The 26,085-nt window shown below is 52.0% G+C and overlaps 11 protein-coding genes across 11 annotated transcripts; 6 read left to right on the top strand and 5 right to left on the bottom strand.

Annotated features, from left to right (window-relative positions):
• The first annotated feature begins 218 nt into the window (after positions 1–218).
• Positions 219–4,192, top strand: BKA58DRAFT_209171 (DNA mismatch repair protein MSH3). The gene is made up of 3 exons (XM_046166015.1): positions 219–1,170; positions 1,231–3,730; positions 3,784–4,192. Exons 1-3 carry the CDS (start codon positions 369–371, stop codon positions 3,863–3,865), a joined length of 3,384 nt encoding a protein of 1,127 aa, XP_046023331.1. The 5' UTR covers positions 219–368; the 3' UTR covers positions 3,866–4,192.
• BKA58DRAFT_388423 (uncharacterized protein) lies at positions 4,070–4,961 on the bottom strand. The gene is made up of 2 exons (XM_046170649.1): positions 4,456–4,961; positions 4,070–4,377 (listed from the first exon to the last, which is right to left on the bottom strand). The coding sequence occupies exons 1-2, from the start codon at positions 4,649–4,651 to the stop codon at positions 4,211–4,213; spliced, it is 363 nt and encodes a 120-aa protein (XP_046023330.1). The 5' UTR covers positions 4,652–4,961; the 3' UTR covers positions 4,070–4,210.
• Positions 4,962–5,024: 63 nt separating this feature from the next.
• On the top strand, positions 5,025–6,606 carry BKA58DRAFT_422361 (CobW domain-containing protein). Its single transcript, XM_046172825.1, has 2 exons — positions 5,025–5,218; positions 5,356–6,606. The coding sequence occupies exons 1-2, from the start codon at positions 5,170–5,172 to the stop codon at positions 6,384–6,386; spliced, it is 1,080 nt and encodes a 359-aa protein (XP_046023329.1). The 5' UTR covers positions 5,025–5,169; the 3' UTR covers positions 6,387–6,606.
• An 82-nt stretch (positions 6,607–6,688) lies between these two features.
• BKA58DRAFT_441676 (uncharacterized protein) lies at positions 6,689–7,426 on the top strand (the record flags this gene model as incomplete). The annotated part of the gene is made up of 3 exons (XM_046173836.1): positions 6,689–6,721; positions 6,785–7,102; positions 7,142–7,426. The coding sequence occupies 3 exons, from the start codon at positions 6,689–6,691 to the stop codon at positions 7,424–7,426; spliced, it is 636 nt and encodes a 211-aa protein (XP_046023328.1).
• A 757-nt stretch (positions 7,427–8,183) lies between these two features.
• BKA58DRAFT_403532 (uncharacterized protein) lies at positions 8,184–8,817 on the bottom strand (the record flags this gene model as incomplete). The annotated part of the gene is made up of 2 exons (XM_046171790.1): positions 8,184–8,617; positions 8,667–8,817. The coding sequence occupies 2 exons, from the start codon at positions 8,815–8,817 to the stop codon at positions 8,184–8,186; spliced, it is 585 nt and encodes a 194-aa protein (XP_046023327.1).
• Positions 8,818–12,003: 3,186 nt separating this feature from the next.
• BKA58DRAFT_388415 (uncharacterized protein) lies at positions 12,004–14,266 on the bottom strand. The gene is made up of 3 exons (XM_046170648.1): positions 13,321–14,266; positions 12,480–13,274; positions 12,004–12,423 (listed from the first exon to the last, which is right to left on the bottom strand). Exons 1-3 carry the CDS (start codon positions 14,151–14,153, stop codon positions 12,300–12,302), a joined length of 1,752 nt encoding a protein of 583 aa, XP_046023326.1. The 5' UTR covers positions 14,154–14,266; the 3' UTR covers positions 12,004–12,299.
• A 138-nt stretch (positions 14,267–14,404) lies between these two features.
• On the top strand, positions 14,405–15,951 carry BKA58DRAFT_209076 (uncharacterized protein). Its single transcript, XM_046166014.1, has 2 exons — positions 14,405–14,695; positions 14,745–15,951. The coding sequence occupies exons 1-2, from the start codon at positions 14,563–14,565 to the stop codon at positions 15,839–15,841; spliced, it is 1,230 nt and encodes a 409-aa protein (XP_046023325.1). The 5' UTR covers positions 14,405–14,562; the 3' UTR covers positions 15,842–15,951.
• Positions 15,952–16,060: 109 nt separating this feature from the next.
• Positions 16,061–17,820, bottom strand: BKA58DRAFT_441672 (PIG-X; the record flags this gene model as incomplete). The annotated part of the gene is made up of 3 exons (XM_046173835.1): positions 16,061–16,929; positions 16,997–17,597; positions 17,659–17,820. The coding sequence occupies 3 exons, from the start codon at positions 17,818–17,820 to the stop codon at positions 16,061–16,063; spliced, it is 1,632 nt and encodes a 543-aa protein (XP_046023324.1).
• Positions 17,821–17,900: 80 nt separating this feature from the next.
• On the top strand, positions 17,901–19,276 carry BKA58DRAFT_388413 (uncharacterized protein). The gene is made up of 2 exons (XM_046170647.1): positions 17,901–18,262; positions 18,324–19,276. The coding sequence occupies exons 1-2, from the start codon at positions 18,110–18,112 to the stop codon at positions 19,140–19,142; spliced, it is 972 nt and encodes a 323-aa protein (XP_046023323.1). The 5' UTR covers positions 17,901–18,109; the 3' UTR covers positions 19,143–19,276.
• Positions 19,277–19,541: 265 nt separating this feature from the next.
• BKA58DRAFT_441670 (uncharacterized protein) lies at positions 19,542–20,822 on the bottom strand (the record flags this gene model as incomplete). The annotated part of the gene is made up of 1 exon (XM_046173834.1): positions 19,542–20,822. The coding sequence occupies one exon, from the start codon at positions 20,820–20,822 to the stop codon at positions 19,542–19,544; it is 1,281 nt and encodes a 426-aa protein (XP_046023322.1).
• Positions 20,823–22,180: 1,358 nt separating this feature from the next.
• Positions 22,181–24,746, top strand: BKA58DRAFT_209031 (uncharacterized protein). Its single transcript, XM_046166013.1, has 3 exons — positions 22,181–22,515; positions 22,574–23,169; positions 23,231–24,746. Exons 1-3 carry the CDS (start codon positions 22,328–22,330, stop codon positions 24,499–24,501), a joined length of 2,055 nt encoding a protein of 684 aa, XP_046023321.1. The 5' UTR covers positions 22,181–22,327; the 3' UTR covers positions 24,502–24,746.
• Positions 24,747–26,085: the final 1,339 nt, after the last annotated feature.

Genomic DNA, 26,085 nt, shown 5'->3' with positions numbered 1-26,085 from the left:
CTCTTATGTCTGGCTGTAAGCTCAAAATAGTACGGTTCAAGTAGTCATCACGCTTCGTTGATAGCATGTCCAGGTGTCGTCCTGTCAAGCTTCAGGGCTGAATCCACAGGCACACCTAGGCGTTCCAGCTGCAACTCAACCATGATTGGAGAAGTAGCTGGCATTGGACTTTCAATCGAAGACGTTGACTTTAGAAGCCAAGCTTTGGTACTGAGTTCCTAGATGATGTAGCAGCCAAGCATGCGGACGAAGCCCAGAAAACGTGACACCGTGATGTAATCTGAAGCGGTTCGCGTCGCCTGCCTCACGCGTCTCTAGCTTTCTCCACACGTACACCCGCCATCCGTCACAACCCCACGAATCACCCAATGGCGCCAAAAAGTACTCAATCGTCGTCGCAGCCCAAGTCGTCGCAAAAGGGCACCCAGCAGACCATCTCCAGTTTCTTCGCCAAGAAACCGTCGCAAACGCCTAAACCCGCAACCAAACCCGCTCCTAAGGCACCTTCTCCGCCCGCAGCCAATGACACACACCAAGAAGAAGACGACGACGACGACGAAGATGACCTTCCAGTCTCGCAGTCAATTCCTGTCCGCAAGCGCGCCATAGACGAAGATGATGGAGCTCACGATTCCGGTCGCTCGTCCCCTTCAAAGCGCGTCAGATTCGAAAAAGGCGACTCGCCCCGACAAACGCCTGCACTAAAGCCCGCGAGAACCGCCGATAGGACGTCCAAGTTTCTATTCTCTTCGTCACCCGCTCCACGGGAAGAGAACCCTGAAGAAGACGACGACGAGGATGCCGCAGCTTCGCAGAAGCAGAAGGAGAGACTACATGAGAAGTTTGTCAAGAAGCTGGGTCGACCAGATAGCTTTGCTGAACTGAGGAGGCGCAACAAGATCATATCCGAGGACAACCCCAATGCCAATGGCGAAGAAGGCGACGGCGACGAAGAGGATGAGGATGAGCCTCCCCAGAAGCCTGCCAAGGGGAAGAAGGGCGCTGCGACCAAGAAGGCAAACAAGCTGACGCCGATGGAGATACAATACTTGGACATCAAGCGAAAGCATCTGGATACCGTCATCGTCATGGAGGTTGGTTACAAGTACAAGTTCTTTGGCGAGGATGCAAGAACGGCTTCGAAAGAGCTGGGCATCGTCTGCATACCAGGTAAGAACTCCAGGATGAACTTGATGTGATACAAGCTAACTTGGGATACCACTATTTCAGGAAAGTTCAGATACGACGAGCACCCTTCCGAAGCCCACCTCGACCGATTCGCGTCCGCCAGCTTCCCCACGCATCGACTGCAAGTCCACGTCAAGCGTCTCGTACAAGCAAACCACAAGGTCGGAGTCGTCAGGCAGCTAGAGACAGCCGCGCTTAAAGCGGCTGGTACCAATAGGAATGCTCCCTTCGTACGAAAGCTCACCAATCTCTACACCAAAGGCACATATGTGGACGATGTTGAGGGCTTGGAGGCGCCTACCGAGGGCTCAGGCGCAAGCGTACAGTCGACCGGATATCTGCTTTGTATCACCGAGAGCAATGCAAAAGGCTGGGGTACTGACGAGAAAGTACAAGTCGGGTTGGTGGCTGTCCAGCCTGCGACTGGCGATATCATTTACGATGATTTCGAAGATGGATTCATGCGTAGCGAGATCGAGACACGCTTGCTTCATATCGCGCCAGCAGAGTTCCTCGTAGTTGGCGACATGTCCAAGGCTACAGACAAGCTGATACAACATCTATCAGCCAGTAAGACCAACGTCTTCGGAGACAGATCGCGGGTGGAGAGGGTTGAAAAGCCGAAAACAATGGCTGCACAGGCCTACAGTCACATCTCAAATTTCTACGCGGGCAAGATGAAGTCCAGCCAGGAAGCAGACTCGGAAAAGCAAGGCGCTGTTCTGGACAAGGTACATCAGTTGTCGGAGCATGTAACCATCTGCCTCTCAGCGATGATCACATATCTCAGTGAGTACGGTCTGGAACACGTCTTTGATCTCACAAAGTACTTTCAGCCTTTCAGTGCCAGGTCTTACATGTTGCTGAACGGAAACACACTCTCTAGTTTGGAGATCTACCAGAATCAAACGGACTACACCTCGAAGGGCAGCTTGTTCTGGACCATGAACAGAACAAAGACCCGCTTTGGGCAACGGTTGCTGAGAAAGTGGGTTGGCCGACCGCTGATAGATAAGGAGAGATTAGAAGAGCGCATAGCAGCGGTGGAAGAGCTCAAGGAGGGCGAGAACACCATCCCTGTCGACAAGCTCAAGTTCGTGCTCGGAAAGATCAGGACCGATCTCGAAAAGGTGCTCATCCGCATATACTACAAGAAGTGCACAAGGCCGGAATTGTTGGCAGCTTTGCAAAGTCTGCAGGAGATTTCGAGCCAATACTTGTCGGCGAAGACACCCGAACAAAGTGGCTTCTCCTCGTCACTACTGAGCGAAGCCGTTTCGAATGTTCCGAAGATATACGATGATTTGAACAGCTTTCTGGAGAGGATCAATGCCAAAGCCGCAAAAGACGACGACAAGTACTCGTTCTTCCGCGAAGAACATGAGGCGGAAGACATTAACGATCTGAAATTGAGCATTGCCTCTGTGGAAGACGACCTCAATACTCACCGAAAGGACGCAGCTGCCAAGCTGGGGAAGAGCAAAGTAGACTTCGTCACTGTAGCTGGCATCGAGTACTTGATTGAGGTCAAGAGGAAGGCACCCGAAGAGAAGAAAGTGCCAGCTTCGTGGCAGCAGATCTCAGCTACGAAGACTACACTACGTTTCCATACGCCAGAGGTTAAGCGCATGCTACAAGAGCGAGATCAGTACAAGGAGTCGCTAGCGGCAGCATGCGACAAAGCCTACATAGCTTTGTTAGAGGAGATATCATCCAAGTACCAACAATTGCGAGACTGTGTAGCTTCTCTAGCCACGCTCGACGCCCTCCTCTCCCTGGCTACCTTGGCAAGCCAGCCAGGTTACGTCAAGCCGACCTTCACAGACGACATCGGGCTCAACATCGCTGGTGGTCGGCATCCCATGGTCGAGCAAATACTCCTCGAAAACTATGTACCCAACGACCTCTCCCTCTCACACGATTCCACCCGTGCTCTCCTCATCACAGGCCCCAACATGGGCGGGAAATCCTCCTATGTGCGGTCTGCAGCTCTAATCGCCATCATGGGCCAAATAGGCTCCTACGTCCCCGCGAACGAAGCACGACTTGGCATGCTAGACGCGGTCTTCACTCGCATGGGCGCATTCGACAACATGCTCAAAGGTGAATCGACCTTTATGGTTGAGCTCAACGAAACCTCGGACATACTCAAATCTGCAACGCCCCGTTCTCTCATCATTCTCGATGAGCTGGGTCGCGGCACGTCAACCTTTGACGGTGTCGCCATCGCAGAAGCAGTACTCGACTATGTTATCCGGGACCTGCAGTCGCTCACGCTCTTCATCACGCACTACCAGCATCTGGCCAAACTGTCGAGCCGCTTCTCCAACGGTGAGCTCAAGAACGTTCATATGCGCTTTGAAGAGCAGAATGGCGGGAAAGAAGTCGTGTTCTTGTACGAAGCTACCGAAGGTATTAGTCACCGATCTTACGGCCTGAACGTTGCGCGGTTGGCAAGGGTACCTGAGAAGGTCATTGATGTGGCCGAGGTGAAGAGTGCGGAATTGGAGGAGAGTATGGGGGCTTGTAAACTGGGGAATTTGTAAGTCGTACCCAAAGTGTAGGATGGTGAGAGTGAGTGCTAACACGAAGCAGGTCGCGCATGATGAAGGGATTGTTGACTGATGGATCGGAAGCAAGTCTTGATAGACTTGTTGAGGGTATTGAGCAGCTGTAAGATATGGATGTGTTGTATTGTATAGAGATGCGATGGACCAGCGTTCATGGGAACAGGTGGAAGCAACACGTGTCTTGCGACCACACATGTATGAGCACATATCAGCAAGGCCTCGCAAAACTATCTGCTTCGGTCTTCACAGGGTGTATAAGTCGTACACACGAATCACATCGCCTCGGAGACGATTGCAATAACACATCAGGTTCTTGCTTGTGGTGTATTGTCATTGTTTCATTTCATGACTATCATAACCTTATCATTGTGATTGTAGTCGATGGCCAGCGGATCTCCTGTCCTCCCGGCTCATGGTATATCCACCATCACGCCTTGTCCCAGCTCAACAGCTTAACCGAGACGAGTCTCCTTGTCCTTGATGGGGATATCGGAGCCAGTTGTAGACTTGTACTGGCCTCGGATGAAGTCGCTGATCTGTTCGTCCTTGGCTTGCTCGACGGCGGACTCGTTGTCCTGAGCACCCTGGCCCATGAACTTCTCTTGGACGAAGTCGACACCTATCATAAACAGTCAGCATATGTTAGGCAGTCATAGCAGGGCACTATAGACGTGAGTGGGGGCAGTGGACGACATACCCTTGTCGAGGTAGTCCTCGTTCTTCTCGCTCTCCTTGCCGCCGCCAGCAGCGGAGTTGAGCTTGTCACCGATGCCACCGAGGAAGCCACCGGAGCCGGAGGACTTCTGCTCAGAGCCCTGGCCTTGGACGACTTGCTCGTTGACGGATTGGCCTTGGTTGTTACCGCCGCCGGCGAGCTTGTTGACGAAATCCATGATGTTTGTTTGTTGTAATTGAAGGTAGGTTCAGTAAGTAAAGAGTCACAGTAGTCAGGGTGAAAGTAGTCGTGTGAGGTTGTGATGAGTGGTAGGCTGAGTGCACTGGAGGAGAGAGAGCTATTTAACCAGCTGATTGCATGGCAGGGATGGTTGATCTTGGAAACGGGAGCACCGATGGGTCAATGGGGTCAATCAAGATCTAGTCCTTGATGACAGCAGCCTTGGTATTGGAGCTAAGTGTGTTTGATAGGTGCGTGTCGCAGCCTGGAAGGAGGCTACGGGCGACGTACCTGATGCGATGCTGGTCTTGGTCGACACTGCCCCGCCCAATGCGCGCCGACGTCATCAGACACCCCGCCATCGCGGAACCTGAAACTAGTCCCTTCGCGAGGCCAAGCTCCGCCATCGCGACTTGCACGTGCGAGGAACCTTGCGACTGTAACCTTGGAAGGTCGTTTTGCTTCTTTGAGGGGTTTCAGTCGGATCGACGCGTCTGTGCTGTTGTCGTCATCGCCATGATACCTATTACCATCATCACGGGCTTCTTGGGCTCGGGTAAAACCAGTATGTAGTAATTTTCAGCCGCTTTCTTTTCAGCACCTAGTAGCACGATACCAGCACATCGCATTACGCGTGCAGAAGGTGTCGAGAACGTGTAAATCAAATCGAAAATGGTCAAAGTCGTGCTAACAACTTCGCAGCACTCATCCTGAACCTGATTCCCCAACTACCCAAAACGTACAAGCTCGCGCTCCTAAAGAACGAATATGGCGATATCAAAGTCGACACAGCGCTCGCCTCCTCGGCTGCCATATCCGGTGTACAAGAACTGCTCAATGGGTGCATATGTTGCAACCTCGTCGGGCAGCTCTCTGACGCCCTCGAAACGCTTGCCAACGACGTAAACCCTGACCGCATAGTCATCGAGACCTCAGGCTCCGCGTTCCCCGCAACCCTCGCCATGGAAGTAAACCGACTGAGCAGGGAGACGGGGAAATACGTTCTAGATGGAGTCATGAGTGTGATTGACGTGGAGAATTGGAAGGGCTACGAGGACACAAGCTACACGGCGAAAATGCAGGCACGATACACCGATCTCATTGTTCTCAACAAGCACGAGCTTGTCAGCGAGAGACGGTTGGAAGATGTGGAAGACGCAGTGCTAGCGCTGGAGGTGGAGCCACAAATACCCAGGACGAAGAGCAGGAAAGGGTGGGTGGATAAGGACATCGTGTTCGGACTGGACGCGAGGCTGGCAGGTGTCACGGAAGAGAACGGAAGCAAACATGCGCATGAACATGACCATGATCATTCCAGCGAAGTCGAGGTCCTCACAGTCACACTGAAAAGCCAGGATGGAAATAGTAGTGTCGACACTGCGAAACTCGCCAAACTCCTCGAGGACCCTACAAAAGACGAGGTATACCGGATAAAAGGCATCTTGTACTCTTCAATGCCACCGAAATCATCAGATGCTGATGCCGATGCGCATCAGAAAGTACCGGAAGGTCGGGCAAGATATATTCTGAATTGGTCGTTCGGCCGCTGGACGTTTACGCCCGTTCCGCTACCAGCTGGCGAGAGCTCCAGCGAAGAAGAGCCGGTTCTGAGGTTGACGGTAATTACGGCGAGGTATGAGTCGACTAAGTGGAAGAAGCAGATTGAGTCGTGTGGGCTCATTGCGTTGGAGGGTGGTGCGGAGGGTTCGTTGACGGTTGAGAAGATAGCGTAGGCGGGGGCATGCATGTTTGGTATACCCAGCTCGACACTTAGATAAAACGGATAGAATAGACTACACTATCACAAAGCCGTTCCTGCGTACTCGGGGTTTAGCCGTTGTTCCTAGTCGATGCAGGCGCGATTGGTGAATAGCGTGGTGGGGCGCTGATGTCCAACGTCGACCCCGTGTCCACGCACAAGTAGGCCGGCTCTAATCAGATTAGTATGTTGAGTCTTCTATATCATGGCTTGCTGTGCGATCTTATCGTTGCTGGTCCCAAAGATAGCGCTTGGAAGGTGCCTAGGGGTATCGCCATGCTCTACTCTCAGAAGATGTCGAAGGACTTGGTAAGCACAAACAACCCAGCTGGGTGCTTCGATATAGTGGTCTGGTACTAACTTTTCTCGAAGAGCCCGCCAATGACACAGACGATCAAAATGCTCAACCACCCACCTCATGCAATCGATTGCTGTGTCACGCACATCAAGCATGTTGGCGACTACCGCGTCGTCAAGCTGATTGATCAACAGCAGCTATATCATGCGACTACACCGCCTTCCACCAAGCCTCCCATCCCAAAAGGCATTACGGCTTCGCATATTCATGTCGATATGCTCATCATAGCTATCGAATGGGAGATGGAGAACATCAGGCACTATGCACACATCGAACTGACCAACAGTCTGGGCAAGCCATCCTCACCTACCTTTGACGAGTTTGAGAAGTTGGTACTGGAGACGGGCATGTTCACTGCCAAGTATTGAAAGGCCCCTATGTGTGATGATACTGCCGTCAACAACGCCCTTACTGCTCTTGGTGCCTACGCCGCCCTTCATAACGAGACGTGGTTCAAGACCCGTCGCATCGCGTACAGTGAGCTTCTTCCCAAGGCGCCGTACCTCTCCAAATACCGCGACTTGGCTATGGCTAATCTCCCGGAATTCATCCAAGCTCATCACCTCGCCGGCAAGAAAGCCAAGCTTGCTGACACTGGACGCGGATTTGAAGACGTCAAGATGCGCTCGTCGATGCTTATGCAAACAGAGGAGTAGGCACATGACTCCAAGGTGCTAAATGGGACTTCTACGTTTGTGTCGTTCTAACGTGACAGGCCACTGCAATCGTTCATCTGCTTGCCGCGGGGCCTTGTTTAGTTCAAGGTGTTTGGGATACAATGGCAATTTGGGTGCTGATCTTTGCAATCATGATACCCGGAAGGACAGCGTCCATTTATACGATACACAATGAAACCAATTCAAAGTCATGAAACTGGGCCTTTCTGATTCCTAGCCGTGTTCGGAGGGGTTAGCAATATCCCAGTGTTAGGTTGCCGATTACGGTCACGGCTTGTGAAAGCATCGGTGCCAGCCTACGGATGTTTGCCATACACGAGGTACTTAGCATGATGGTATTGAAGGGTACAAAAGATGACGTATCCCTCTAATATATCAGCGAGATCTCCTTTGTGAACTTGTTTCTAAAAGAGACCCTCCCGGCTTCAGCGTTAATGATACATGTGCCTGCTGATAGACGGTGGTAGTCGGCAGAATACCCAAAGGGATGATGGTCAAGTAGACAATGTGCAACAACATTTGTAAAGCCATCGCTTTATTTCGTTATTTTAGTGAATCACGTCCAATACATTATGCGACGATACGAATGTAAGATAAGACATATAGCATTATATATACAGTCGTTACATGCACAGTCGATAGACCTTTTCAAGCTCCAAGGGTACTACCTGAGCTTCCAAATTCCACGCCCAATGATTAAGACGATACTGCTACTTTTGATGGTGTCGGTACTGATCTACAACATACCGAGAGCGAGTCCAAGAGCACCAATACCCATAGCGGCGCCAGCAGTCTTCATAGCAGCAGGGTTGCTGGTCTCGGCGGGGACGGTGTTGGTGTCTGTCTCGGTGGTGGTGGCAACAAGGCCGTCGCTGCCAGTGGTGACGATGACGGCAACGGAAGTAGTCTCGATGACAGAGGTGACGGAGACAGTGTTGGTGTCAGTGACGGTGTTGGTGTCGACAGCGGTTGTTTGGACTGCACCAGCGCCTCCTGTAGCTACGGTGGTGGTGGTGGAGTATGCACAGTCGGTGAGAAGACGGTACTGGTCACTACCATCGTCGTTGTCGTTGCCGTTGTACTGCCTGACGCAGGCCTCGCACTGTGGGATCAGCGAGTTTGCGTTGTTGGCTGTGCAGATGCACTGGAGCACGGCGGATGAGTCGTCATCTGTGGGTTGGTTAGAGCCATGCTTTTGGATGATATATGCAATACTTACTGCTGTCGTTCTTGCAGCCATTGGTGATGGAACCGACTTGTGCGCAAACATCAGTGCACTCCGCGGGGATGTTGTCGAAGTCAAAGTCAGTGTCCTGGGCAGCAGCGAAGGCCGCAAGAGCGGAGATGATGGTGAGCTTTGAAAAGAGCATGTTGACTGATTGGGATTCGACTTCTGAAAGACGAGGGTATTTGGTTCGAGTTGGATGGAGATGTGAAGAAGACTGATTGTTGTGATGATGGGCTTTCAATATGTCGAGCACGGCGACTCTTATACCAAATGTGCTCCTCCTTCCATCGCGCATCGGACAGGTCCCGACCTGGCTTCTGCAGAGAAGTCAGGTACCAGATTTCCACAGCCGTCGCACCCGAGTTCGCTCATGCACTTGGTGAGATGGCATGCACCGTCAACCTCTGGTGTCGACTTTGATGTTCGTTAGGCGTTGTGGTAGCGCCGTGAAGAGACGGGCCGATTGAAAAGTGACATCACGCTCGTCACTTGCCTCTCGTCCCAGCCGAACGTGAAGGCCAGGCACAGCGCGTCTGGATGCCGCCAAGGAGCGCAAGCATGTGAAGGTTTCGCGGAGCCATGCGGCGACTATGGAGACAGTGCAGATCGACGTCATTGGAGCTTGGCACGAAGAATGTGGATCCACCCCAGCAACCGAGCGATCGCGGCCGATCATCCGGAAAGCTTGTCATGGCTCCAGAACGCGCCGACTTCGTGGAGAGAAAACTGGAGAAGGTAAGCTTAAGCCGCATGAGACGTTGCTAATCCGGCTGTGCGGCAAACGTTGTTGGTCGGCGGCGAACTTCTCTCTGGTAGCTGTTACCCCTATATGACGCAGATATGCGAGTGCTTATGTCAATTGAAGTGAGTATATCGTGGCTTATACCAAGCTTTATATCACTTGGTATATCTAATGCTCGCTGTGAAATGGCTTGTCAAGGAAGGGCGAGTTTTCCACTTGGGCAACGTCGAATCTAACATCTCCTCGACATCGAAAGCATCAATACGTAACCCAGCGTTAGTAAAGGTACATGTCGACAGTGCTTCAGCGGAGAGACCGGAGTAGCGATTGGATTGTTTGGCCGTCAATGTATGGGGCATGTTGAAGCAGAGTCTGTCTGGTGTAAATTCGATAAAGCGATGCATGCCAAGAATAACTGACCTCATTCACCATAGGCTGTTGTTGACTAGTATCTTGCCGAGAAAGCGTGTTGTAGAACAAGTGGGATACACTATCCATTGAATAAGCTTGACAGCATCCGATCGTAATGGCTCGAACGGCACACTGACGAGTCCCCCGAGTGGCTATGATACCAACGTTTTGTTTCTGAGTTTCATTAATAACAGGCAGTGCAACATCGGTAGAGTTGCTCATGATATAACGCTCTTGACAGCCACGACTGGCTAACATTACTTTCTTTTCCTCGGAGGCGAAGTTCCTACCGCACGTAGTTTTACAAGGTCGTCTCGGCAACCCGCGCTACCACCACGTCTGGGCCGTCATTAGCTGCATGCACTATGGGAGTGGTAGAGACATGCCATTATGTTAATTGGCATGGCAGGCAACTGAAGAACCATTAGGGCGGCCCGATAGTAGTCGCTGCGGGTACGGCATGTTGCGAGGCTAGATAGTGCCGTCAGAGCCGTGTGTAGATTCGCTGCTGCCGTTGCCGCCTCCAGCAGCATGATGCTCGAAAATCGACGCTTCGTGTTCGTTGCTGCACTAATCCCAACAATATTCGCGGATGGCGAGATGCCTCACAACTGTCGAAGCTGGAGAGAACGGCCGGTGAGGACTTATCGGGATCTTGGATCAGTCGATTTCGGACAACATTTAGCGATTTCGGAGAGCATTTGTGTGCGAAAAAATATCCTGGTAGTTTGGGATCGACTGCGTGCTGCTGGCTGGACCCCGGGCTTCGAACGCAAGCCAAGCAATTTTGTAGAGACGGAGGAAGAAAGCGTGGGTAACTACTCCCACGTCGACTGGGTTCAGTTACAGACTCCGTCCAAATTGAAATTCGAACTGTGCACATAGATATGGGCGGCTGTGGCATGTGGAGGCCACAAATAATGTTTTCGTGGAGGTGGTAGGAAGTGTCGATTTAGCACAGAAGGTACTGTACTTTTGTCATGCATGTTTATAGTTCTTGCTCTGTGTAGATGTATCAGCGCAACTCCCGTACAGCATCTGCACAATTTCAGTACTTACAAGTGCTGTTTTCAGTCTTCCTTGCACCTCTCCTCCAGGAACGGAGCAGCAATTATCGATATAGACTCTTCGTGTGTGCGTACCACAGCATAGCGTAATACTCACAAGCACCTGCGCTTGGTAGTTGTAGTCTTCGGGCTCGTGTGAGGCTGCTGAGACTGACAAAAGATGCAAGCATTTCGTCCGTGGGGAGGCTTGTATTCTATACTTGCTGCCCTGCTCACTGAGCCAAGCTTTGATCCACAAAACCAGCTGTTTGTGGAGCGTCGAGTCGTTCCGATTACATTGGGTGCTTCCACTGGTAGAAGTGCAGATCGGGCACACTAGAATGAGGTTACAAAAGCACCCATGTCTGTGACGCCAGGATGTTTGACGTCTTAGCATCACTCGGCCGCTTCATGAGAAACTGAGGAATACTGAAACCTGCATATCGTTTCGAAAGACTTAAGATACTTTTACACAAGCCGGTTGGTTCTCGCTCCATATGTCGAAGAGGGTAATGAGTTGGGTGCATACACGACACAATAAGACGATCCTGGGGCGTTTCGTCTGATATCGACGGCTGCAATGTTTCAGTCTAGGTGTTGGGCGTTTGAAATATCACATACGCTGTACATGAACGCTCCGAGTTCTGTGAAGTGTCAGTATTGATGTTGAGAAAGACATGAGGTGATGTTGTGCTCTTGCGTAGATCGCTACGGAAACTGGCGAAGACAACTCAGGGTCTTGGCTCACAATGAATGCTCTTGAGTAGCCCTAACAGAGAAGTCGGGCTATGTGTTGCCTCGCTGGGTTTCCCACAAAAAGCGTAGACGTCGAAGGCCGCGGCTGAGCCCACATTTCGTGAACGAAGCCGGAGCCTCCTGATGTGCGTTTATGGGCCGATGCGCCATTGCTGAATGGAGATGAAACTCATAGGTACTGTAGTCGATACGTAGCTATCGTGATGACTGATGGCTGTTGTTGCTTGAAGTTCCTGTGACTGAAGCAGTTCATGTAGCCTGATCTCCTACGGGGATAGCAGATCGGCCCTTATCCCCGGCCGCTCCTACATTCTCAATCCTGGTCTGCAGCGGTAACGACGCCTGTTCCTTCATCACAGGTCTAGGCAATTAATTCAACTGACAATTCTCCGTTTACCGTGGCAGGGAAATGGTAAAAGAATGTAATGTATTTATAGCTCTTCCGTCACGTACCAGTCCATCCACGCAACTCCAAATGCTCCAAATCAATCGTCACACATTCGTGTGTCATACCCGGGTATCATTGCCACTCGAAGACTGCACATCCTACTACTAGGGCACATTCCAAACAACACGGTGAGAGAAGTGCCTGTCTTTTTTTCTAACTCATACCAACATGATCCTCAAAAGTACGGATGTGATGTAAAACCTTACAACAGCACGTACTCTTTACCTAGCCTGCACGGCCGGGAAGTAGCGGGGTCCGGAATACCCGTAGAACTGAACACTTTCAATGTCAATGTTGCCGTCGTGTTTCGGGCTCCAGAACTTGAGAAGAACGTGTCTTCCTGAACTGAGGAATACGTTAATAAACGAATGGTTCCCTGAAGGGGCTGGACCCAAACTTACATTGCAGGGTGAAATTTGATTGTGATCTTATTCTTATTCTTTGCAATGAAGAACCGCGCATGGGGAGGGATGAGTGGCTCGTCATGAGTTCGTTCGGAAGGTTCAATGCGGCTGGGCGCAGCTACACGAGACGCTCGAATAGGCTCGAGATAGCGCTCTCTCCGCTCCCGCCATTCGCTGTATGTACTGTAGTCGAGAGCCGGCGCGCGACGCAGCGGACCTAGGCGAGGAACGACCTCATCGTCATCGTCCTCGCTATCTGGACGCCAGCGGCTTTCTCTTCGAAGGCGGTCGGCCATGATAGCAGCACTAGGTGCTTCTTCGTTTGAGTCCGAATCTTCATCCTCGCTGGCCGCAGTAGTAACGGTAAAAGGCGGTGGGGTAGGTGCGGAAATGCCAGCGGGGCCGCTGTAAGGGTCATCTGCTGCGTGGTCACAGTTGTCACCGTCTGCTTCGTCTTCGTGTTCTACCATCTGGCGCATTATCCGCCGACGTTCAGAGTCGGAGCGCAAAGACGATATCCAGTTCGCAGATTCGGCATTCAACCTCTCACTGCGGAGTCGAAGATTCTCGATGCGTTCCTCCATGTCCTCGCGAGTGCCTTGATTTGAGTATTGCCACACTGAAGGATCTTCAAGAGCCTCTCGCAATGACATATGCTCATTGGCCTCGTTCGGAGAGCTGGGCGTCGGAGACATCAGTGGCGATGGCGTGTCGTAGCGGAGATTGTAGGCTGAGGTGCCGGAAAGGAGTTCATCTGCAGACATGGATACAAATACAAGACCTTCTTGAACGCTGGTGTCAGGTTAGCAATGATCAAAGACGAAGCGGAGACACATACGGAGCCGTAAATCCACGGTCCGGTGCTCGAATGACGATCTTCTCCAAGGCAAAAGGAGCTTCTCCGATGTGTTTCAAGAGAAGATTGCACTGGGAGCTCTCGCTGCAGTATACACTTTTGTCGTTCCTCAAGACGTTCTGAACCCTGTAGAGCCCAGGTGGGTTGTCTCTGCGATGCTCACCGCCGTCACAACTTATGATTTCCATGCGCAGACGCCCAGGCACTACCTGGCCCTTGTGGCCGTACTTGAAGCACATGTACTCGGTAGCAGCGCTACTGTCATGTTCTAGCTTCCTTCGCTTATGTCTGCGCTCGCTGTTGAGCTGCACGATGGGGCTACGAGACCGGGTCTGTGTATTCGAGATGGTAAAGGGATTGCTTGTTGGTAAGTCACTCAGTGAGTCAAGAACATCGTTGGTGGCGTCCATATCGGCCAAGCGCTGTTCCCTCGTGCGGGCCTGAGAGCGGCGGAGGTAGCTTTCGCTCGGCACAGCGCGAGGTCGGTTGGGGTTTGCAGTGGGAGGCCGTCGAGCTAGATTGTCTGCAGCGTCGCTGTCACGTGGGGGACCAAATAGGCGGTGCAGCGGACCTCTTCTGGTTGACGTGCGAGTGCGCACGCGCCTGGCAGGGTCTCTGGGGGATGACGTCGCATCGTAGGCGGCTGGCGTGGGCTCGTCTAGGGAGCGCAGCGCATTCCTTGATGCGCTCGTAGAGGCAGAGCGAGAGACGGTCGGCGGCGAGGTCGAGGCATGAGGAAAGTCAAAGCTGCCCGTCGTGAAGGCCAGTGGGAAAGGCGCAGGCGGTGGGGACGGAGAGGAGGGTGGTCTGGGCATTGGTGACGTCGGCACTCGCTCCCATTGAGGAGACGAGATATGGCGAGTGGTTAGGCTCACAAGCAGAGGAGAGACTAGTAGTTTACGGTGAGAGGTTAGGAGACGGCACTTGTCGAGGCTGAGGCCACGAACAAGCAACGCATCTAGTCGGTCCCGTGTGGTTGGCACGCGGGGTGCGCACGAGCCACCGCAGAGCCGCAAAGGCAGGCTACGAGGTAATGCCGTCACCGCTAGCTGCCTTTACTCGGCCATCTGCAAGACGCCCGTCCAGCTTGAATTAGCCCATACGCAGTAAGCGTCTTGCTCCGGTCCACCAACTATCTGACTGCCCTGCGTGATCGCGCAGTCAACATCTCGCATCTACGTGTGCTTTCACCTCGACATACATAGCCGCGCGACGACAACCACCATGACTGATCTCACCGAGCCGTCCCCGGTACCTCCGCCAGTGACCAATGGCGCGCTGCCTGCTGCATTGCCTGCCGAGGACGCAGCTGGCGAGACGGTAGCCGCCATCGCTGAAGCCGACAAGATATCCGCAGGTAAGCGCGACGCAATGGCAGTCAAAGCAGTGCTAACTTTCGCGCTCAGATGAAATCGCCCTCTACGACCGCCAAATCCGCCTATGGGGCGTCGCGGCGCAAGAAAAGATCCGCACCGCCAACATCCTGCTCGTCTCCATCAAAGCCCTCGCCAATGAGGTCGCCAAGAACCTTGTCCTCGCCGGCATAGGCTCCATCACCCTCGCAGACCACGAAGTCGTGACCGAAGACGACCTGGGGGCGCAATTCTTGATCAGCGACGCCGATGTAGGCAAGAACCGCGCAGAGGCAGCATTGCCCCAGGTGCAGAAGCTCAACCCGCGCGTCACCGTCAAGACCCTCACCACCGACATTCGCAACGAGCAAGATCTCAACTTCTACGCCGCCTACGACATCATCATATGCACCGACATGGACTTCCTCTCCACCTCCGCCGTCAACGCTGGCGCACGCATAGCACGGAAACCCTTCTACGCGGGCGCATCACACGGCATGTACGGCTACATCTTCGCCGACCTGGTAGAGCACAACTTTGTCATTGAGCGCGAGAAGAGTAATCGCGACACACAGGTTGGCGCTGAGAGCACAACGAGGAGCATCAAGAGCGTCCAGGTCAAGAAGGAGAATGGAAAGGTGATTGAGCTGGTCAACAAGCAGGAGCTCTACAGTCCGTTGATGCTGGTCAAGGACAGTCCACTCCCTGCGGATATTGCAAACAACGCCAGGAGGCTGAAGAGAGTCCATCCCCTACTTACCTGCATACGCGCATTGTGGGAGTATCAGCGCAACGGTCATGGCATTTACCCTTCGCATACACCGACAGATCTTCAGATCTTCACCACCATTGCGAATATCAAGCACAAGGAGCTGCTTCTTCCTGCCGAGTCTCTCAAAGCTGAAGTCCTTCGCAGCTTCCTGCAGAATTTGGGTAGCGAACTGGCACCCGTCACGGCTTTCCTGGGTGGTCAGCTGGCTCAAGATGTCATCAACGTGCTGGGACAACGTGAACAGCCCATCCAGAACCTCATGCTGTTTGATGGCGAAGACAGTTCAGGACCGGTCTATGCGCTGCATCCTATCTTCCCGGGAACACCGCTACCCATCATGTCGAGCATGCCTGTCAACACGCCGATTACGATAGTCTGAACTTTGGAGACGGAGATAAGAAGCATGGTTTGCCAGATATTGCATTGCGCGGTTGGATACCAGTGGTACGAGATATGGAAGAAAAGTAGTGTCGAAGCACGTGGAGGGCATAACACTTGATTGAAAGATACCCAAACGAAATCGCTGAGTTGACAGCGAAAAGCAATAAGATCTAATACTCTCAACACCCACCAATACCCCCTGTTACCATTGACCCATCTACTGCGTCTTCTTGTCATCCTTAACATCCCCCTTCCCAGTCTTCCCAAACAACGCCCAACACAGCCCCACAAACGCGAACAAAACCACACCCACCGTCCCTCCCTCAACCCAACCAGCCTTCCTCGTATCAAGCACCGGCAAATCGATCCACTCCACCAATCCACCCGATTCAGTCTGATTCCAAGCCTTAGGCTCCACATGCATGAACCTAGTCTTGGGTCCAAACAAGCCCTCATACCCCAAATGCAAGCGATCAAACGGATTAGACGTGTGCTGCGCCCCCGAATCAGCACGACAAGCCCAAAACACAACAGGCCAAGGGACAGGCAGTCTAGCATGAGTCGACGCCTGAGCAGGCATATACCGTAGATGCAACGGTATGCTGACATTCCAGTCCCCCTCTGGCACCTCACGATGCGTCGGCAAGTCCTCCCACACGCTCTCCTCCCCATCTCCCAGACTGACCTTGGGATACTCGATCTTCTCCGGTTTGGGCGTGGCGAGTTCGAAGAGCGCTGCGGAGCCCCAGGCCGGTACCACCCAGTCTGGAGCTTCGAGATCGGTAGCTCCGGCTAGACTACGGAGGCTCTTTAGGTTCTTGTCTTTGAGGAACAGGGCGTCGGAGAATTGATATTTGTCGATGAAGAGGTAGGAGGGGAGGGTCAGGTGGGTGTGCAGTTTGCAGGAGCGGTCTGGCGGGGTGAGGTGGTGCGCTGGGAAGGTTAGGGTGAGGGTTGGGTGGAGGCCGGTTGGTTGGCTGAAGGAGGTGCTGTAGGTTAGAGGGTGGAGTTTGGGTGGTGCGGTTGGGTTGTTTGAGGCTTGGAGGAGAGGATAGTGCCGGGTTGGGGTTTGGAAGCGCGTGGGTTCTGTGAGTTGTTAGCATCTTGCTATCACGGCGTGGTAAAGATAGTTTAGTAGGAGTAATATACGTACTCGGTTTGTCATCTTGTCCTAGCACTGTCAAGAAGCCTCCAAATTGTACATCTTCGGGATCTGCATTCCCCTCTAAACTCAATACTCCAATCTCTACTGTCGCTTCTTTGCTCGGCAGCCTGATTTTCTCTGTCCATCCTTTCTCACTGTATCCTGCATTAGGCAATCCGGCTGTTAAAACAACGCTTCTCGAGATAGTATCGTAGTCCACATCGATGTAATCTGACGGAGCAAAGGCATTGATCGCATCAAAACAATAGCTGTCTCCATCTCCTTTGCAGACGGTCTTTGCAAAGAAATCCGTAACTCTCTCTATGTCACCCAAATAGCTGTAGTACTGCGAGGTGGCCGACATTGAGAAGCGCTCCGAGAGCACTGGCATCTTGGTAGAGCTGACTGATGTTGTTGTGCATTTCAGATCCGCGGAGATGAGGGAGTGCAGGCCTGAGCATAGTGCATCTTCAGGTGTATCTGATAGAGGAGTGAAGAAGACATGCAGACCAGGGGAGACACGTGATGTGAATGGCGGAGTAGATGCGTAAGGTCTTGGAGATGTCCACCGTAGATGTAGTTCGTGCCATTGTTGAAAGACTTTACTTATCTACATGCCGTTAGGATAGGTTCGCTCTTCTGCTGGATATGAGAGTGGGTGCTGTACATACTTCTTCAGGTAGCTCATTCAGGCCGAGTGTGATACGGTGTTCCTTCGCAGCAGAGACATTGTCCAGAGCAAAGTACGGACCAGATTTGTCTTCGCTAACATCAAGCTGATCAGGAGTAAACTGCTCTGGGTTCGTCACCACATAAGTTATTCGTTGTTTCATGATCGTTGTGATGGAGGTTTCGTTTGAGGTCTGTCCACGCGTGATGCTCGCGATGCCATGTGAGTAAAGCGAGCTAGTGCAGAAGCGGCACTAGCGTGTGTACATCCCTGTAAAGGCCTCGGCGGTGCGTCATCGGCATTCACTGGCGCCGCCAGCTTCTAGATTCACAGCCCCAAGGCACAAGGCATCTCCACCGTGTCCTTTCACATGCTTTTGCCACAAGAGTGGTACTTGAGTTGTCTTAACCATCCCCATCCAACACTCTTCTGATTCACGGCCTTGCGACAACATGCATCTCCTCAGCTTCCTCTACCCTGCTCTGTTGGCAGCGAGTGGCGCGGAAGCCCTTCGCTCAGACAAAGTTAAGCTGGCCAAGATTGAAAGTCTCACACTGCGCAAAGGACAGCAGACTTCTGCACGACGCGTCGACCCTATCCCTCAGGTACGCGTTCATCCTACGCCTTTCTGCATACCCCTCCATGCCGCCTACTGACACATCTTAGCTGAAATGCATCGGTGGTTCCGCACGCGGCCTCTACGAACCTGAGATAATGCGCTGCAAGAACAGCGGCTCTGACTACGACGAAGACTCCATACAATGGACCTGCACCGCCTCGCTACCCGAAGAATTCAAACTCGGCTCCACAGACGTCATCTGTGAAGGTTACGATTACCCCGAAGACCCATACATCTTGAAAGGAAGCTGCGGTGTAGAGTACCGCCTTGTCCTCACGGAGAAAGGCCAAGAGAAGTATGGCAAGGGAACAGGGAGATGGCAGGGCGACGACGACGACGACGATCGACCTGACGGGCCGAAAACCATGGGCGAGAAGATCGCGGGCGGACTATTCTGGATGCTCTTCGGTGGTGTCGTGTTGTGGATGATATACTCTGCGCTGAGGAACCGCGCACAAGGTCCGGATGGCGGCGCAGCAGGAGGCAACAGACCTGGCTGGGGAGGTGGCGGCGGCGGTGGTGGATGGGGAGGAGGCTACAACGACGACAACGATGACCCGCCTCCACCATACTACCCAAACAATCCCAGTAACCCTAAGTCGGGCTACGGTGCGACACAACCGACACAAGGCTGGAGACCTGGCTTCTGGTCTGGTGCGGCAGGTGGCGCCGCTGCTGGATGGGCTGCGGGCCAGTTTGGCAACAGAGGCAACCGGAACAACCAGACAGGCGGCCGGGGCGCTGGGAACGGAAGTGGCAGTCGCTGGAACAACGGCGGAGAGGGTAGCTCAAGGAGTTCATCTGGTGATAGTTTCTCCAGCACCAGGCATGAGAGCACTGGGTTCGGAGGAACCTCGCGGAGGTGATCTGTTGTTGATAATTTCTCTATTGGCCTAAGAATGATACCCCAATTTACGCGTTCTGGACATAAATCTATTTAACTTGAGTACTTCTGGACATGCGTGTACAAATATGAATAAGATATGCACTGAAAACAATGAACAAATCTCAAGATCTGATGTGCGCCGTGCCCACTATGCCGCGATTTCGCAATGACCGTACCTTCGACTGCATCTGAGACGTCCCAGTAGCGCTCCCATAAGCCATGACTCCACCACTAGTCCTTTAATCAGGTCCCTTCCATCTCATTCAAGGAACAAATGGAACACCTACTCCTAGGTAAAATATATGGCCCAGAATTCTACATCACCTTGAGGTCTTGCAAACTTCCGGGTTGACACTGATGTAGACAGCAGCGCACTTGTTCAGTCTTTTCCCTCCCCGGCCCTCCAAGGAATATCCCCTTTGCCCACTTTGACACAAGTCAGCCACCCCACCTTCTGCCTCTCCACATCAAGCAGAGACTCGTTCTTCGCCAAATCCGCCACATACGCACTCGCCTCTCTCTTTAGAATCGCCAGATCTTCGCTCAGATTTGGTACTGCAGACGGCATGACCTGTTCCATCATGCGTCTCATATCCTCGTACGGCATGTATCCCTCGCCCTTCCAGATCTTCCGGTAAGTGGTGCCGCGACGAAGAGAGCCCTTGCGGTCTTCGTGTAGGTTGGTAAATTCTTGTGCGAGGATGGACCGGAATGTCGAAACGATGAACCATGTGTCGAATTCAGAGTTCGTGAGGAGGGATACTGGATGACTGTTTGCGCCGCGGCCGACGTGAATGGTGAGTGATAGGAGATCGCGTTCGACTTCTGTACAGCGCTGGTTCAGCTCGAGGCTCTTTGCGATGATGATTTGGAGGATCTCTCCTGGAAGGGCGGAGCGCGGCGTGGGCCATGTCCAGCTGGGGTGCGCGCCCGACATGTGGATGAGCGCTTCCGTGTATATGGAGTCGTTGTGGAGAGAGAGTGAGACAAGGATCCAGCGTGCGGGGTCGTTTTTGATTGCACGCAGAAGCGCATGTCGGTGCTGGAGAAGCGTGGCGTTGATCTGGGATTTTAGGTTGGGAAGATTGTCCAAGCAGCCCAGGTCTCCGGCGAGCTTCGTAAGATGTTCGGAGTGAGTGAGAGAGGCGGCGACATTTGTAGTCGGGATGTTTATGGGAACGCTATAGAATGCGCTGAAGATTTGATTGTAGATGTCAATCGTGGCGGTGTGGTCTGGAGTGATAGAGAAGGGATTGCCTGAGTCGGAATCCTCGTGCTCGGTCTTGATTGCAATGTCGGCGTCATAATGACTCCCGGTATCTGAAATGACTGACCTTTCTTCGGTAGTTTGCTGTTGTACCAATACAACCTTACCATCAACCTCTTCAATAGTGTACGAGGCCCACGCCGGCCCTATTGTGGGCATCATACTGTTTGAAAGCGACCTTGAAAACCATGGGGAGAACCGTGTGAGTGTGTTGCTGTGCAGTTGCCATCGTCTCGGTGGAGTCACCAGTTCCGTCTTGATGAAGACATCGCCTGTTGTGAAGATGGGAAAAGATCCTGTGGTAGTATGTAGGGTACTAGGTATATGCACCACCGTACCATCATGCGACGGTTCACGGAGAGTCTCCGGGGTTAGAAGGCCCGGAGTGACCATTCTGGCAGAGGTGGAAACTTTCTTTGGAGTGCTGATCGAATTGTTCTTTGCAAAAGAGATATGGGCCGCATTCGTTCCTGGAAGATGGCCAAGTGAGGGTAAACTTTTAGCATCGCCAGCATGCTGAGAGGAAGACCCAGAAGTCGCAGGAGACAACCCTGACAAGTATGCAGCTGAGTTTGATGGTGAAGTGAGAGGCTTCGAGCCTTCAATGCTCTTTTCTGATGTTGTGTCTTGCGAGCTCGTCGAGTTTGTTACCGAAACTGTCAAAGTACAGCGCTTACGCGCCTGCGCGGGTGATTGCAAACAGTCGCGCTTGTCCATTATGATGTCGTAAAGACCTGAAGTGTATAGGAGCTTGATTAACACGCCATTTTTCGAGGTTCGGTTGGTAGATGAGGTAAAGCTTGATACTGGAGACGCATATACAGTTGTAGAAACCACTCGACCAAGGCGTCGGATTGGTGGTCATCATAGGAAGGAGGGTTTGAGTCGAATGTTCCACGTCAAGTTACCGCTTAAAATCAGCTCTAATAGCAGTCTGAGATAGCAGTCGGTAAGCGAGAGCGTATATGTTGTGATGATCATGTGTAGGTTCATCACCACAAAGTGAGAGACGGTCCATGCTCCTGTAGGTTGTATGCGAACAGCTTCGAGAAAATGTGTTCCTGATTCATGGAGGACAAGGTCTCTAGTGCATCGGAAGTACAATTTGACCAGCTGGGAAGCTGCGAAACTTCATTGAGCACATCGCGCTTAGTTGTTCGACGCAGATGTACGATGTCCACGGAACCTTCCAAAGGACGATGGGGGCAAGATCTTTCGTATACTTGGACAACCATCGTTGCACTCATTCAACGAAATACACTAAGAGATTTGGCGGTAATTTTAGTCGTGCTGATGCTCTTGAGGTTCTTGATGTTGTTGAAGCAGCTTGACGGCTGATGGGCTGGCATTGGGGGGCCGGTCCTAGACGCCACATAAGTTCCACTGTGGCAAGCTTCGCTTGTATGCGCGCACAAGCTTTTCCCCAATAGCTTCCTTGTGAGACTAATTGGTGGTCTCTTGGAATAGCGCAAACGACTTTTGCTTGGACATCGGTAGGACAGCCCAGTGCAGGGTGAAAAAGTGGAGCTTACTAGAAGCGAAGAATTGGAGCGAGTGTATTGCTTTGGCGATCATATCAGTGTGGCATCCTGCGACATGAGATAAGCTCTATTTGCGTGTCGCCAGTATTTCCAGAGTCGTGATAAACGCATTGGCAGCTCTCAAACGAGGGGCTGAAACTGACGTCACCGTATCGCCCATTCTGGAACTACCTGCCGTTGCCGCGGAGGTCACACAAATTTCACGGCAGGAGCAACCTGATTAATTTGTGTTCACAGAAGCCTGGTCTTACCCCGGTTGTTAACCCTCTGCTATGCAAAACTCGTACGATTCCTCTTCAACACACCACGAGTGTCCACTGCTAGCCTAGTGGAGGCTAGCTCGGTTCCCTCGGAGTTATGTCCGCGCCCATGGGGGCGCTGCCAACATCGCCATCGCTAACTGTGCTTGACGATCTCTCGACGCCGTCTTCGAGGGCGGACAACGATTACGATCCCAACAGCCTTGCATACGACCTGATCAGGTTCACACCAGCGCCGACTGTGATTTTAGACGCGTTGCTCTTTGTGCGCCATGTCTCAGATTCGTTAGTACAGCCTACGACTAGGAGCTTCTAATGCCTACTATTTGCTGACCTTTATCAGTTATGTGACTACCTCAAACGCAAGAGATCGCATTGATCTTGTGGACCGACATGCTGATGACATTTTCGACATTTCCTCCACTATTCCTGCTTTTGCTGCAGCCCGTAAGCTAGTAAGCGCCGCGTGTCGAACTGGCAATCTCCAGCAATCGAAAGGCGTGACAGATACGGGTATCGCCTGGCACCTTAGAGCAGTCCCAATTCTGCGCCAAGGAGTCTTACGCTGCATCCAGATGGAATTCCTCGACATCACTGAAGAACATCAGCGACAGCTTGAGTTCAGGGAACGCTCTTATCAGAATGAGACATTTCAGTTACTGGTAGCAACCATCAAGGATTACGCAATCTTTATGCTTGATCCGACGGGGCATGTGGCAACGTGGAACGCAGGAGCCCAGGGTTTCAAGGGATACACTCCAGCCGAGATCATCGGAAAACACTTCTCGGCTTTTTATTCGGAAGAAGACCGTGAGAATGATAAGCCATCTAGGGAATTACGAGATGCCCTTCGCGACGGAAGATGTGAAGACGAAGGCTGGCGTTTTCGCAAAGACGGCTCCAGGTTCTGGGCGAACGTTGTCATCACGCCGGTGTACAGTAAGTTTCTCCTCACGCACTATACGTGAGACATACACTGACTTCATTCACCCTTATTTAGAGGAAAACATTCTCCTCGGCTTCTCTAAAATCACTAGAGATTTGACCGAAAGACGGAAAGCCGAGAAAAGTCTTATCGCCGCCTATGAGGAAGCATCGAAACTCAAGTCGGAGTTCTTAGCCAACATGAGCCACGAGATCCGAACGCCTATGCATGGTATGCTGTCCGCTTTAACGCTACTACTGGACACCAAGCTGGACAACAACCAACAAGAGCTGGCGAATATTATCAAAGAGTCTGGGGACGTGCTTCTTCAGCTCATTGACGACTTTCTCGATTTCAGCAAGCTCGCTTCGGGTAGCTTTTCTATCAGTAACGATATTATAAGTGTGAAGGATATCATTCAATCTGTCTTTCGGGCACATCAGACGTGCCAGAGACCCGAAGTCAAGCTCGAGATCGATATGGACGACAACTTACCCAGTTCCGCTGAAGGAGACTCTCTACGTTATCGACAAGTTGTACAGAATCTCTTATCGAATGCGACAAAATTCACCGAGCAAGGCTATGTGCGAATAGTTGCGCGACTGCAAAAGGAAGACCAAGAGTACTTCACGATTCTGACTGAAGTGATAGACTCTGGTATTGGAGTGCCGGCAAGTGGCTCACAGACTTTATTTACGCCTTTTACTCAGATTGACAACTCCACGACCAAGAGATACAAGGGTACAGGATTGGGCTTGAGTATCTGCAAGTCGCTGGCTGAGCGCATGGGTGGAAGCATTGGCTTTCACCCTAATCCAGAAGGTCCAGGTAGTGTTTTCTGGTTTACCGCCAGGCTCAAAAGATGCAAGCAGCTCAAAGCTTTGGAGGTTCTACAAGAGGGTCTGGCTGGATTGAGCATCCCATCTCCCTTGGTGATAGACCCGATGGAAACACTTAAAACCGTCGCTCCTGACAAACGCTTGCTACTTGCGGAAGACAACATCATCAATCGAAAGGTTATGACGCGTATGCTTGCGGGCATGGGGTTCAACAGCGTAGACACGGCACCGGATGGTAAAGAAGCGGTCTCCAAAGCGTCTATTAATGAATACGACCTGATTCTGATGGACGTCAACATGCCTGTTCAAGACGGGCTCAGCGCTACCAAAGAGATTCGAGCCAATGGACTCCATGTTCCAATCGTAGCCATGACAGCAAACGCTCTCAAAGGGCAGGCGGAGTCGTACATTGCAAAAGGAATGACAGGGTACATCGCCAAGCCTGTAGACAGGGATCTCCTCGTGAAACTTCTGCTTGGATGTTTACAGCAGAATGCTACCAGCTGACGCGTCATATGAACGGGAGAGATCATCTCTTAAAGAGGGAGACAAATACAATACGTATCATTCCACACAACACGGCTTTCAGCGGCGTCATTGGGCACCACTGGGGGTTGACGCCGCCTTAGGACAGTTGACACAAGCATTCGGAATGCAACGACTGCCATAGTTTACCAGCAAAAGTCTTGGTACCACCTCGTTCAAGGAAAAAACCGAACACCCTGGAGCCTACGTTGACGTTAGGCCACCTACTTTGCATGTTTTTATCTTGATATAGCCTCCAGGTGTTCGGCTTTTTCCTTGTGTGAGGTGGTACACAAACTGCGATCGCATGGCCGGCAGTCTTGATCTGGCCAATGGCTTCGCGGGTACGTTACCCGACATCTCCCTGCCCTGAAAGCGGACCCATCTGCACACATCAGCACCACATCGATGTCTATCCAAGTCGCTGGTAAATTCTCAAAACCGGACAAGACTTTCGCATCGCTCCGTACTGATGCGAGCAGATGCCCTGTCCAGATGGACGGCGTTGTTGGGCCGAACGGATACCCCCTCTTTTGGGTTTAGGCTAGACTATCTTCACCGGCCCCAAGAGAAGCGCTGTCATACGAGATACGTTTGCGAAAAGATGCTGGTCAAATGGGCCTCTTTGAATCTCCCTATGGGGTCAAAATAGGGCATTGTCGTCCTTTTGGATGTCCTTCCTCCCAATCAACAATTCCCATTCTCTCACGTTGCTTCAGGGAATTTCACGACTGGATGACCGCCATGCCCGCAGAATCCTCAGCTGATATCACCTGACACTCCGCCTCTTTGCAATATATTTTGTACTCCAAGTCAGGGTCGAAGTTGCTTAATCCTGGTATTTTGGTGGTGGCTGAGCGTAATCGCTAACCCTTACCACAGCTAGCCCCACCGTTCACCTGCTACGCACTGTTACAATCTTCTTCCAAACATGGCCCAGTATTATCAGAGGGCTATGCATAAGGTTCTGATCATAAGAACCCGCCAAGAAAAGAAATGCAACCTTCTTGTGTTCAATACACACCAGCGTGAGGACCCAACCCCGATAAGCAGCCTAAATGAGGCTCAACCCTCGTAACACTCGTCTCGGCATTGCGCACAGCCTGTGAAGAACAGCTGGTTCGCAATCCTGCACTCGTTCTATATGCCTACTCTTGGGACCAGGCATATGCAGGCACACCTGCTCGCAAAAATGTAGCTCAGCCTTGCTACCACTTCCTCGACATACATCAGCCTAAACCGATATTATACCGATGAAGCGGCCCCCAACGAGCCATTTAAGGATCAATAGAGGGTCATTCGCTTCTTTCGGTGCCACTTCTTCTATTTATGTTGTCCCGATCTCTCTGCGATACGTTCTCTGCAACTCAGTGAAGCAGACGTCTGCTTGGCCCTTCGTGATTTCGGATACTACTTAGGCCAGCGTATTCCCTTGTGCCCCAGAGACTCTTAGACACTGCTGCTATGGGACAACCCAAATTGATGAAGATCGCTTCGATTGAAACGCGAGAGGTGATGGATGATAGTCGCTCGACACGATTCAATGCGCATCTGCTACCAAAAGTA

The sequence above is a fragment of the Alternaria rosae genome, assembly GCF_020736505.1.
Source record: "Alternaria rosae strain MPI-PUGE-AT-0040 chromosome Unknown BKA58scaffold_7, whole genome shotgun sequence".
Lineage (NCBI taxonomy): Eukaryota > Fungi > Ascomycota > Dothideomycetes > Pleosporales > Pleosporaceae > Alternaria > Alternaria rosae.
This window is presented reverse-complemented; position numbering and strand designations above follow the sequence as displayed.